This window comes from Clinocottus analis, unplaced genomic scaffold (assembly GCF_023055335.1).
Source record: "Clinocottus analis isolate CAN_PGR_092001 unplaced genomic scaffold, fCliAna1.0.p SCAF_5, whole genome shotgun sequence".
NCBI classification, from domain to species: Eukaryota; Metazoa; Chordata; class Actinopteri; order Perciformes; family Cottidae; genus Clinocottus; species Clinocottus analis.
The window spans coordinates 11,847,464-11,860,072 of NW_027176207.1; the positions used below are offsets into that span (position 1 = coordinate 11,847,464).

The 12,609-nt window shown below is 39.7% G+C and overlaps 1 protein-coding gene across 2 annotated transcripts in view; it reads left to right on the forward strand.

The window, feature by feature from the left end:
- LOC137802177 (glutamate receptor ionotropic, kainate 1-like) overlaps positions 1-12,609 on the forward strand; it is a 30,304-nt gene extending 17,695 nt beyond the window's left edge. For both annotated transcript variants that reach the window (XM_068599814.1, XM_068599816.1), the window contains 7 exons: positions 744-947; positions 1,930-2,153; positions 2,604-2,722; positions 4,186-4,403; positions 5,456-5,681; positions 8,366-8,616; positions 11,414-12,609. In XM_068599814.1, the coding sequence (XP_068455915.1) occupies positions 744-947; positions 1,930-2,153; positions 2,604-2,722; positions 4,186-4,403; positions 5,456-5,681; positions 8,366-8,616; positions 11,414-11,581 (1,410 nt within the window). In that variant the 3' untranslated portion in view covers positions 11,582-12,609. The remainder of the gene's footprint in view (positions 1-743; positions 948-1,929; positions 2,154-2,603; positions 2,723-4,185; positions 4,404-5,455; positions 5,682-8,365; positions 8,617-11,413) is intronic.

The window sequence follows — 12,609 nt, forward strand, 5'->3', positions numbered from 1 at the left end:
AGATGGTACATGAAACTCTATTAAATCATAGGGATTTAATGATAGACAATCTTTTTTTTTTATTTTTTAGATTAATTGGTCTAATGTAAGCTGTTTTGACAAAAACAAATAAATAGATTATTTGTCTCGTCTGCTGAAGCAAGAGCCTGGCAGATGTTTAAATCTGGCAGTTAAAAACTTTGAAATGAGAACCCACAATTGTACATGTTTTGTTGTCATCAAATGTGGCATGCATTTGCAAATTACAGTTCCATTCATATTTATACTATTTCAAGCTCTTGCAGCCTCTCCCACTCAAACATTTAGCAGGTGAAGTGAGTTAAGTCCCTGACGGTTCGGAGCTTAAGGCCTTAGGGCATTGGGATTGGGCCTGCCATGAGAAGAGGAAATTATAAGGAGGACAGGCGTTAAGGAGTGGAAAATTGTTGCTGAAGTAGATTGCTTGAATTTGTATTTTCACAATTTTATCCTTTTCCGCACCAGATGTAAACAGAGAAAATGGAGCATAGAAGAAAATGTGTTTCAGGAGATTTATTAGTCCAAACATACTAAAATATTCAAACCTACTAATTGAAAGACAATTGGAGGTGCTGTTTGGATGTTTTGCGGCAGATCATTAGCTTGAAGTTGTAATAAGGTGCGAACCTAAAGTTCATTTCCCTTATACTCAGCATTAAACTATTTAAATCAGTAAAAGAAATATGCCTTAAAAACAGTGAAATATGTTTTCTTTTGCTGTACAGGAAAATCCGTATGTGATGCAGAGAAAGTCAGAGAAGGAGCTGATTGGGAACGATCGTTTTGAGGGTTACTGTCTGGACCTTTTGAAGGAGCTCTCCAACATCTTAGGTTTTACATATGAGGTCAGACTGGTGGCTGATGGGAAATACGGCGCCCAGAATGACAAGGGAGAGTGGAATGGGATGGTGCGGGAGCTGATTGACCATGTGAGTTAACTACAGTCACACAACAGGAGTTGCTTTTCACAGGTACAGTATATAGAGGGTTCTGCAGGGGTGACATATTTTTGTAGACAAACCACAGAATTTAGCATCCTACTGGTTCCCCTAACAAAAAACAAACTATGGCAAATACAAGTTTATGATACGTACACATTTTGTTCAGAAAGATATTCTTCACAAATGATCACCACGAGGATTTATTTCGGCAGAAGTCAAAAACTAACGTTTGGCAAGGCTACAACGTGGCTGGAGAAGCAAGCTAGTGATGCATCTTGCATTCAAACTGAATCAATAAATGAGTCTATAATTAAGTACACAGATGGTAACAAAGCCTGTTTGTGTTCCTATTGGTGATGTATGTATAGACCAGAAGAATCACGTTCCTGTCTTTGATAATATCAATACAAGGTGCAGTTCTGTATTGCATAATCAATTATCTTAGCCTCTCACTAAGCGGGACTTTTAACAAATAACAGGTAAGTGATAGTGATGAATTCTAATTATATTTTACTAACACACACACATACACACATATACACACACACACACACACACACACACACACACACATATATATATATATATATATATATATATATATATATATATATATATATATATATATATATATATAGATAGATAGATATCTCCATCTGTATGCCAATGTTAGAATGCATTATCTAACCCAGATGATGACAACAATTGACTATTTGCTGCTGGAAATACCTACTGACCGCATGTCTTAATACAAAATGCCTCCTAAACTGTAATTATGTCCTTTGTGAAGCTTTAACCTCTGGGTTTGTTAATTGTATTTTATGAGCTAGTGGAGGAGTAAGTATCCCTAAAGGATTTCCATGTGAACCCCGTTTGGGCCCTGTTTATTCTCAATGTAAAAGTTTTAGTATATTCTCAGTCAAGTAGTAACAGATGAAGTTAGGCAGACTTTGTTTTTTGTCTTTTCAAGATTGCAGACCTTGCCGTGGCCCCCTTGACCATCACATATGTTCGAGAGAAAGTCATTGACTTCTCCAAGCCCTTCATGACCTTAGGTATCAGCATCCTATACCGCAAACCTAACGGCACCAATCCAGGCGTGTTCTCCTTCCTTAATCCCCTGTCTCCGGACATCTGGATGTACGTGCTGCTAGCCTGCACAGGGGTTAGCTGTGTGCTCTTTGTGATTGCCAGGTAAGAGGATGGATTGATACCATTTCATTAATAATTTTAAATTGTACAGAAAAGAAAACTGTAGCACACCACTAAGCATTTAAAAACATACAATCGTGTATCAAATTCACATGACAAGAATCACCAAGTTGGGAATGGCAGGAGTGTTGAGCAAATTTCCATATCTACAGTCAAAACTATACTTTAGCTGCCTGGCGCCTTCCAGATTGGCTTTTATTTTGCTTGTTAGGTAGCCAAGAGTGATTGCTGTGTCAGATGCTGTTAAAAAAAACAACACTTCTAGGACATTCCACCTACCTATCCATTGCTAAGATATATTTTTGTGAAAATCCGAATGTAAATCAAGGTGAAGTGAAATGAGTGTACAGTGTGCTCCCATGCAGATATGCTGTAGTAAATATCTTGTGATATTTTCTTTCATTTGTTTTCTGTTGTTTTATTGTCTTGCAGGTTTACTCCATACGAGTGGTACAACCCACATCCATGCAACCCGTCCTCGACTCTCATACAGAACAATTTCACTTTACTTAACAGTTTTTGGTTTGGCGTTGGAGCTCTGATGCGGCAAGGTATTTAACTCAATCAATATGTTTAGCTTAGCAAAGAATACAATGGCTTCTTGTCTGTGAAAGGGGTTGCTCCAAAAAGTCCTTCAAATTGTAAGACCAGCTCTAAAGCTTTGAACTCATTTTGTTTTTCTGGCCCAGAACTTCTCACTTTACTTTTACCGAGCTCACCAATGTTGTTTTATGGTTGAAAAATGCAGCGGTTTGCTTGCTTTGATAAACGACAGACAGACACACTTAGCGCCTAACTGGTGAACATAGCTGCTAAAATAACAGATAATTCCCCCATGAGTGAAAAAAGTGTGTTAGGTGGTCAGAAACATGACTCAAAAGAATCAGATATTGTACGTTTAAAAGGTAATAACAGCAAAAGCTGCCAAAGCCATACTGTAGAGCTGTCTAACAAACTCTCTGTCCAGCAGTAAAGACTGTACTGTCACTTTAAACTGTGCTTTAAGTTGTTTATTAAAAATGTGGCTCCTACTTTCTGTGAATGCCTTTTCCACGTAGCCTTTGTCCAGTCCCCATTAATTGAAACCATACCGTGTCATAACAACCATGTTGAACTTCATCGATGCTTGACCTCCCTTGAGGCAGGAGATTTGGGCCGGATAAGTCCGACAAGCCTGATTGGATGGTCAACAAACCTGCTGACGACACGAGTCCAAGTAATGGGGATGCTGATGAAAAGTTCCAATTTTGCTGACGTCAAGCCACATTCGTCAAATTTATAAAAGGAGGGACGAGCATATGACGTTTTCATAAACAATGTGGATGCCTTTAGGTCTTGGTTTATTTTGTGGCATATGTGTGGTGTGTGTAACTATCTGTTTGGTGGTCAACAGTGGACTTGAGCTTTCTTTGCGACACTGTGACTGAGAATAACTTCCTTAATAGAGACATGGCTGTTAAAGCAACCCTCCAAAATAGTTGACTTTAAAAGTGCAGTAAATCATTTGCCCACTTCAAGTGAAAACGGTGTAAAAACAGGTACAGGTGTTGCAAAGCTGGTGCGTTGATTGGGATAAATGCATTCTTCAATCTTCTTTGCTTCTTTTCTCGCACCGAGATTTAACTATAAAGAAGGTTGTTCATGCTGCTTTTTCAGTTTTATGGTTCATGAAGTTTGTTGGCATATGGACTCACATTTATTTTTGCATACTTTTTTTGGTCTATTATGAGAGAGAGAGAGAGAGAGAGAGAGAGAGAGAGAGATAGAGAGAGAGAGAGAGAGAGAGAGAGGGAGAGAGAGAGAGAGAGAGAGAGAGAGAGAGACCGAGACGAGAGACCGAGACGAGAGACCGAGACGAGAGACCGAGACGAGAGAGGGAGGGAGATAGAAATCCAATTAAAGCTCCTAAGATAACCCCCAAATGACCAAGGCACTTTGATTTGGATGAATTATATGGTACTCACACAAACAGTATGTGTTTTTTACCTTTTGTTCCCCATCCCTGTGCTTCCAGGCTCAGAGCTGATGCCCAAGGCTCTGTCCACTCGAATAGTTGGGGGTATCTGGTGGTTCTTTACGTTAATCATCATCTCCTCCTACACGGCCAACTTGGCTGCCTTCCTCACGGTGGAACGAATGGATGCACCCATCGACTCAGCAGACGACTTGGCAAAGCAGACCAGGATTGAATATGGGGCGGTGAGGGATGGATCCACCATGACCTTCTTCAAGGTACAAGTGGTCACTAGTTTGTTTTTTCCATAGTTCATGTCAAGTAGTATATCCTGTCAAATTATGTTGCACACATTGGTGAAGAACCTGCAAAAGGCATTTAATTCTGCAGCTCTTTATTTCGAGTCATCTTAAGCAAAAGATAATTATGAAATGCTTGGTATTGAACTTTGGTTTTACATTATATTGGTAGATGTAAATCTCCAGCAAGTTTACAAACAAAAATTCGATTAAAAAAATAGTGTACTCCTGTATCATAAATTCAAGTTCTGCTGTGTTTTTGTACTTTAACATGAATCACTTGTGAGTATGAATCAGTTGTACAGTAACCTTCCTTCCATACAGTTACAGTGATGACAGTTTGATCCCTTCCGCATCCGGCATTTTTGCCAAACATCCCATGAAATAGAAAAAAATCTAAAGACATGGGCAAAAAAAAGAGTAGCATTTACTTTAATGGCAATGCAGATTCATAGGAAGTGGAAAAGATGCATATCAAGACTACTTGTGTTTGCGTTTTGAGGTGTCTGTCGTGAAGTCAAACATATGTTAAATTGTTAGTTTGTATGATATAATATGACGCTGTACCGATGTCCTTAGGCAGGGCTGCCACTTCCTTCACCCCATCGCCACCCACTCTCCTTGCATCCTGGTGGCTCAGCAGGGGTGATCCATGCAGGGCTTTATCTTCCCAGATTGCAGCCAGTGATTACGTCTGCCTGGATAGGAAGAAGCAGGCTGTGTTGATAGCTTGAACAAATTGAATCAGCTGGAGGAGATTTAGAACACAGCTGTCCCATTTTCTCTGACTGAGCAAGGAGAAACACACGCACACACACGCATACACGCACACACACACACACACACACACACACACACGCGCATACACACACGCACACACACAGTATCATAAAGATATCCCACAGTCTCACACATTTTGCTGTTGAAAGTGTTTATGATAACATTTAAAATATAGGTGAGTACATATGGGGTGTGTATGTGTAACCACAGTCACACACGATGCAATTGCATACTTTTGCCTACTTTTGCAGAAATCAAAGATCTCCACCTACGAGAAGATGTGGGCGTTTATGAGCAGCAGGAAGAACACTGCATTGGTTAAGAACAACAGAGAGGGCATCACCCGGGTCCTCACGACAGACTACGCCATGCTGATGGAGTCCACCAGCATCGAATACATCAGCCAGAGAAACTGCAACCTCACACAGATTGGAGGTCTCATAGACTCCAAGGGCTACGGAGTGGGAACACCTATTGGTAAGAAGAAAGAGAATGTAAGTGACTGTCAGACTGTAGGTCTAATCCCTGGCACCACGGCAGTTAGTGGCAAATGAAAAGAACTGTCGATCAAGAAAATATTTTTTAGTGGAACAATCATTGTTATAACTTTTATTGAAAATTAGAACATAATGACTTGTTGCAGACAGTTTTTGACCTTGTGCTTTGATGGTTAGCGTTCCCCTTGTAACTTCAGTACAGCAAGACTTGTTTATGATTGATGCATAAACATTCCTTGGTTGTTCTCCGTAGTAGACTTTATACATTTAGCCTCTAAGCAAATCACAGTTGTGCACACTTTCGGGAGGGCCTTCTGAAAATTAATAGAATATCTGTAAATGTCAGCTGTATACTGTAGATAGGAACTTCAATTTATTTGGAGTTTGCATTTTCACTCTTCAGGAATAAAAGTACAGAGCTGCTATCCTGTATCCTCAACATAGCTCTGCCAGCTGTTCACTGCCAATGTTAACGTAAGGTTTCAGGCCAGTTTGTTGGATACAGAACTTAACCTGGAAGCGAGTCAACCTACTGGACCGTTCATGCAGTTGGTACTCTTCGATGTTTACTTTGGCAGTGCTTAACGTATTGTGTCCCTCTTGTGTTTTCTCTCTTCCTCTTGAAAGGTAAAAAATAAAAATAAAATGCAGAGCCTGTTAAAAGTATTCTTTTTGATCTGGAGTAGTAACACATCCTGTCTTCGCCAAGAACATATTCCACAACTACACAGGTTGGCAATTACAAGTCCTACATTTAGATGTATGGGCATCTCAATCCACTTCATAGTACTTCACAGTACCTATAATTATACACTCTATCATTACATAGCAATTATTACCTGTTTTATCAATTCTAATCTTGCCTAGTTATGGAATCATGAAAACTAAAAAGTATAAAGCAAATAGTTGGGGAATTATTCATACAATATAAAGCTAGGGCTTGGCAATAATTCAATATAATAATTTATTGTCTTTCATAGTAATGATGATAACATATTTAGAGTTATAGTGATTCACAAGTATGTCATCTAAAATGATCAAAACAAGCACATACTAAGTCAACTTTCTCAGAAAAACTAAATTGATATGAATTATGCTACTTCATTAAAAATCGGCTTTACTATGTGTTTATTTAATATTGACTATTTATATATTTGATTACCAAACAACACGGCGGTAAGAAGATATTTGCAGTATTGCCCGATGCTAACAAAAGCCAAAGTTCAAAGGTGGCAAGGCTCTACTCCCAGCAGCACAGGGAGAAGTTGCACAGTTTGATAGCTTCAGAAACAGATAGGACTTCCTGTAATATTCAAGCAGACATATTGCATGCAGGTGATGAAAGGTACTGCATATGATCCTCCTGAGTCTGACACACCACCACCAGAGCCTCAAGTTTCACCCTTACTCGCTGGCCAACCTTCCTGATCAGCTTTTTATTTCTAGGATTATTGGCTGTTCTCACCCTGAACACGACCATGCAGGATGTAGTTATGACCCCCCACATAGTGGAGGAATATCAGCAGCATAGTACTGCAAATGGAAAATGACCAGATCCTCCTCAGAAAGTTAAATTGGCACTCTTGTAGAGGGCACTGCGGTCGCTCATCCAGTCTAATGTGATGTTGAACTTCCGGTGGTTCAGCCCGCATCATGTGTCTGTATTCAGCCTCTTTCCCCTGCTGGTACAAGAGCTAGCAAGCTTCATCTGAAGGCAGACTGTGAAGAGTGAACAAGAGAAGAGACCGGTGAACACCTGCGATGGACCTGGTACATATTGTGGCTGACCACTCGGATGCTTTTTAATCTATTACACCAAGCAATGCATTTACTTACAGTATGTGTTTATGACTGTAGTCCAAAGCAGAGCTTGTGACATGCCAAACCAAAAAGAAGATAATGCAAAAGCAGGACAATGATGCCATCCTCCAGAGCTAAATCTAAGTGAGCATCAGTGATGGTTTTACTTTTCCTCTCCAATAACCCATGACTTATTTCATTTTTGTTTGTGTGTGTGTGTGTGTGTGTGTGTGTGTGTGTGTGTGTGTGTGTGTGTGTTAATGCGTGTTTCCCAGCGCAGGGACTTTGTACAGGTTCAGGTTTAGGTTAAAGCTAAATAACTCACTGATGCCCTCAGGGAAGATCCGGCAATGCTTCGGCTGAGTTGCACTGAAGCCGACTTTATTCCGCTCTTTTATTATCTGATGAACAGGCTTGAATGTCCCATATGTTTTAATGTTTTAGGCCCCTGAGTGTCATTGGATAGTGGAGGGAAATGCTTTAGTGGAATTGGGGCAGAAGCCTCCTTCTCAAACCTATTAAACATGATTCCTTCAACTGCTCGGCCCCATCAACGTGTGCTGCAGTCGCCTGATCTCTGCTCTGCTTGTTCCGGGGGATCTTACTTGAAATGCTTTTTAAATAATGATAAACATTACAAATGCAAATGGCCCTTTTATATCCTCATGATAAATGTTTCCAGCCAGTTAATTCTGTGCACGTAGCAAAGGCTTTAATTTCATGGGAGAAAAATGGTTCACTAAAACACTGTAAACAGAGGGGTGGTTCGGAAGGGCTGCCATGCTTTATTGGAATAATGGGGCATTTAAAGTTTTTTATAAATGCCCCGTCATTACATAATGCCTTTTTATTTGTCTTTGCCAGGGTCACCATACCGGGATAAAGTGACCATTGCCATCCTTCAGCTGCAGGAGGAAGGGAAGCTGCACATGATGAAGGAGAAGTGGTGGAGAGGCAATGGCTGCCCAGAGGAGGACAACAAGGAGGCCAGTGCTCTGGGCGTGGAAAACATCGGCGGTATCTTCATCGTCCTGGCTGCTGGTCTGGTTCTCTCTGTGTTCGTAGCTATCGGAGAGTTCATCTATAAGGCTCGTAGGAATGCTGACATAGAGGAGGTGAGTGAGGCACTGCTGTACTTCTGGGGAGTGATAATGACAAATGACCGGTCTTAATGTTAGATGTTCATGATTAAATCTTTGTTTTCATCGAGGCACGGTAGAAGAAAAGATGCTGTTACATGGATTGTTGGTTTGAAAATGTGCGTGAGAATAAGTTATACGCTTATATTTTAGAGACAAGCAATGTCAAGTCTTTCTTTGTCACGTACCAATTAATATTTTTGAACTATGGAAGTGCCTGTTAGATGTTGGTTCCTTGATGAAAAGTAATTTACTCAAAGTCATATTTTCACTTGCCGGTGTAAAAAACAAGAAAGTGCATAAATGGATTCATGACTTATTTGTGCCTGACAGGCCTACACAGTAAACAGTGGGTTAGAGATAGTGAATTGACAGACATGTAAAGCATTCAAGTATTATTCATTTTGTAACTTACTTCTTTAAAACATTTCATGTCACCAATAAGTCATCAGTACTGGAATATGCCTGAAGCTACATCTTCCCTGCCTGGTAATGAAGCACTAATGTAAAATTACTAATTATTACAATTAGCAGGATCATGTGTTCTATCTGCTTTCGATAACAAGAACATCCATTTCCACACGGTTATCAAAAGTGATGCTGTGAATGAAAATCAGTACTGAGCCATTCACATGATTACTTTCTTGCTTCACATGCTTATGTTTCTTATTTGCTGTGTGTTTTTATTTTCTTTGTTCCATTTTTTGCCTGTTTTGATCTCTCTTCTGCTCCATTCTTTTTTCTTCTTCTCTGCATGCTCGTGTCAGGCCTTCTGTTTCTTTTATGGGGTGCAGTCCCGTCAGTTTCAGCGGCGTGGCTCCACCTCCTCCTCTGGCACCTCCTTATCTACTGATCTGGAGAGCGGCAGGCTTCTAGGGGACGACACAGAGTAGCCACGGCAGCACATTTACCTTGTAGACACACTATAGACAGTAGGTTTGTAGCTAGCTGTCCTTTTCTCTGCCCCCTGTGTAAGTCAATCCTCATGACCCTTTGACCTCTAATACCTGACCCTCATGCTCACATCACATCCCTTCTTCCAATCCTTTGATTTAGTTTCAACTGAAATTCTGTCCTCAGATGTCCTCCTTCTTTTGTCCTCAGACCAATATTAAATTATGACATTGTTTAATAATTATTATGTGTGGTTTTATACTAGTTATATTTAAGCAGTCAAATACTTTACTTTGTTCTTAACAAGCTTGTTTTATAAAGAGAATACATTTTATCTTCATGCAGGCACGTCTGCTCCATAAGTGACAACCCCGTCTTATTTGCATGCTTTTGTTATAGAACATGCAAGGATCACTTTACAAATGTAAGCCTACAAATAATCACTTTAATTAGGAAAAACCCTCAGGACATCTGGATGTTGTTTTTAAGTTGCAAGTTATATTATATTATGTGACATATGTGAGTCATTGACGTATATCCTTTTCAGCACCCTTTTTTCAGGATAGTTACAAAACTAAATAAATAATGTAAATGCTGCAGCAGGGCTGCCCGACTATTTTCTTGCTCGCACCAGTTAAATAACCGTTTTTTTTTAAATAACTAGTTTTATTTTGTTCAATAAAGTCTCAGTGGGATTTTGTGTATACTTTAGAGGCAGACTCTGAATGCCTTTTGGGAAATCAAAAGATAGGAAAGGTTATTTGAATTTTTTCCTCCTCATTAAGCTCGTTGATGGACTGGTTTGGTTGGCTAACAATGATGGAACAACGTGTCGAGTTTAGATGTCCCCTGATACTTCTGCTGTATGCAGGGCATTGTAACCAAAGTAATGATGGATGGGATCACAGAGGGATACTGACCTTGTCATCTAAGTGCCACAATAATCTCACCAAAATAAACAAAAAAAAAGAAAATATGAACTACTACAAAAAAAAGAAGAATTGATCAATTTAAAGAAGTCATTTTTTAAATTTTTTTTAATGTGTTCTGCCAAGTCAAAATGATATATACATTTCAATATGCAGTTTAAGCTCTTCTTTCTCAGTCTTTCGGTCTGAGGCTTGCAATTTGTGGGTTTTCCACTGATTCGGAGTGTTACTGGTAATCGTGGGAAACTCTGCAGGAAGCCACATTTGTTTGAAACCCTTAGGCTGAGGATGAAAGAGGAAGACCTTTTATGGTCTTTGGATGCAAAGACCGACAGATAAAAACGGGAAAACTTTGTGCCATGAATAATAATTTGCTAAATAACTTTTGCGAGCAATGCCTCTGGAGGAGAGCAAACGAAAAGGCTCATAAACATTATTGAAGATTAATGAGTTAAATGCAATGTATTATTCTGCAGAATCAAATAGGCCTCAGGCTTCTCGTTAGGATGGCCCTCTCTTTTGTAATTTCAAATAATTACCACATTATAAATTCAAAGCTCCCTGCATTATGATGTCGCACAGCAAACATTGTCCTTCAACTCTTCATTGTGTTCTTGGATTTTATGATGAGACGACAGCAATTACAAGTCTTTTTTTAGAGATTTATATTTTACGTGTGTCTTTTTTTTCTGGTGTTTTGCTTACTTTACTTTATTCAGCTGCAGGCGATCTCCTGTAAAGATGGATCAGATGTTATTGCCTTCAGTTTAAACTTCAATTAGCGTTCAATAAATTGCGTATTCAATAATGCCTGAGTTGACTATATTATACAGTTTTTGATCACATTTACACAGTCATTAAACTCATGGCCAAAGTTTAAAGAGGTCATAATGCCTTCCTGACAATCTGTTTTATTGGTGTCTTAACCAAGGCCTTGTTCTCTTTCACAGCGCATATCTTTCAGCTCTCGGATGGAGGAGTTGGGTATCTCCTTGCAGTGTTACAAGGGCATTCGCAGGAGGTCGCGACCCCACAGTGAAGCGAGGACAGCTTGCGTCCTCTGTCAACCAAAACGTGCTGCAAAGAGGGAAGGAGCACGACGGGACTCCAGCACGTGAGCCTTAGATCTGAAACCTGATGGAACTTTGATCAGAGACTGCAACCTGAACACTCGCCACTCCTCAAATTAGTTTTGGGCCAACAAACGATATGAAGGTGTTTCTTTATCACCCGCGTCTGGATAATACATTAAGCATTATACTGTAGATGTACTGTAGTTAACAAAGTCTTAGCCTTGTATCAACATGGATGATGTTAAAACAGGTGATGACTTTGAGGATGAGAGCCCTCTCATAGTGTAAACCATCACTGTTCTTTCAAGCCGGTAGTTTGTTTGAGCAGTTTGCCGAGTTGAATCTGCAAACTTTATAGATTTTCCCATTGTCACAGATTTTCAGAGTAAAAAGATTTTTGCATTTTTTTAAACCATTGAATGATTTGCTGTTTTTGTTGTTTATGCTTAGCAGTGGTGTTTGCGCATGTTTATTTGTGTGCCGACTGGCAGGCGGCTGCAAAGTAGCTTCAGAGAGGATTGCTGAGCCAACCCTGGACAGTAAAAAGAGATAAGGACCTCTAAGGAAAAACAGGAACACACCTGCTGTTTTATACCCTTCAAGCACCAAAATTGCAGACAGCAAACAACCCCCTCCTCCTTTCCCCAGCATGAAATAGTGCTGTCTGTGCATCAGAAAAAGGATATGACACGGGGAGCTCCTTCTCGTACAAGAAAATGAGAACACATTTTTTTCATGCATGAAATCCTCAGGAGGTCAAAGACAATTTCCTTCTTCCTCTGGGAGTAGAAGTCTTGTTTTTCAATCAGTCAATTCAGTCATTTTTGTTCTGTTTGCAGTTGTCAAATTTGAAAGCCTGAGGGAGATCGTGTCTCCCAGTATTGACAGTGGACCCCAGTGGATGTGTGTGTCTGCAAATACATTACAGGCTTAGTTTACATGTTTAAAGCTTAACTACCAGAAGATTTTAAGGGGAATTACAATTTACAATAATATATAAGATTGTGATCAACAGACAGAGCCATAATACTTTACCATTTGATTCCCACAACAGTTCCTCACACAATATTTCC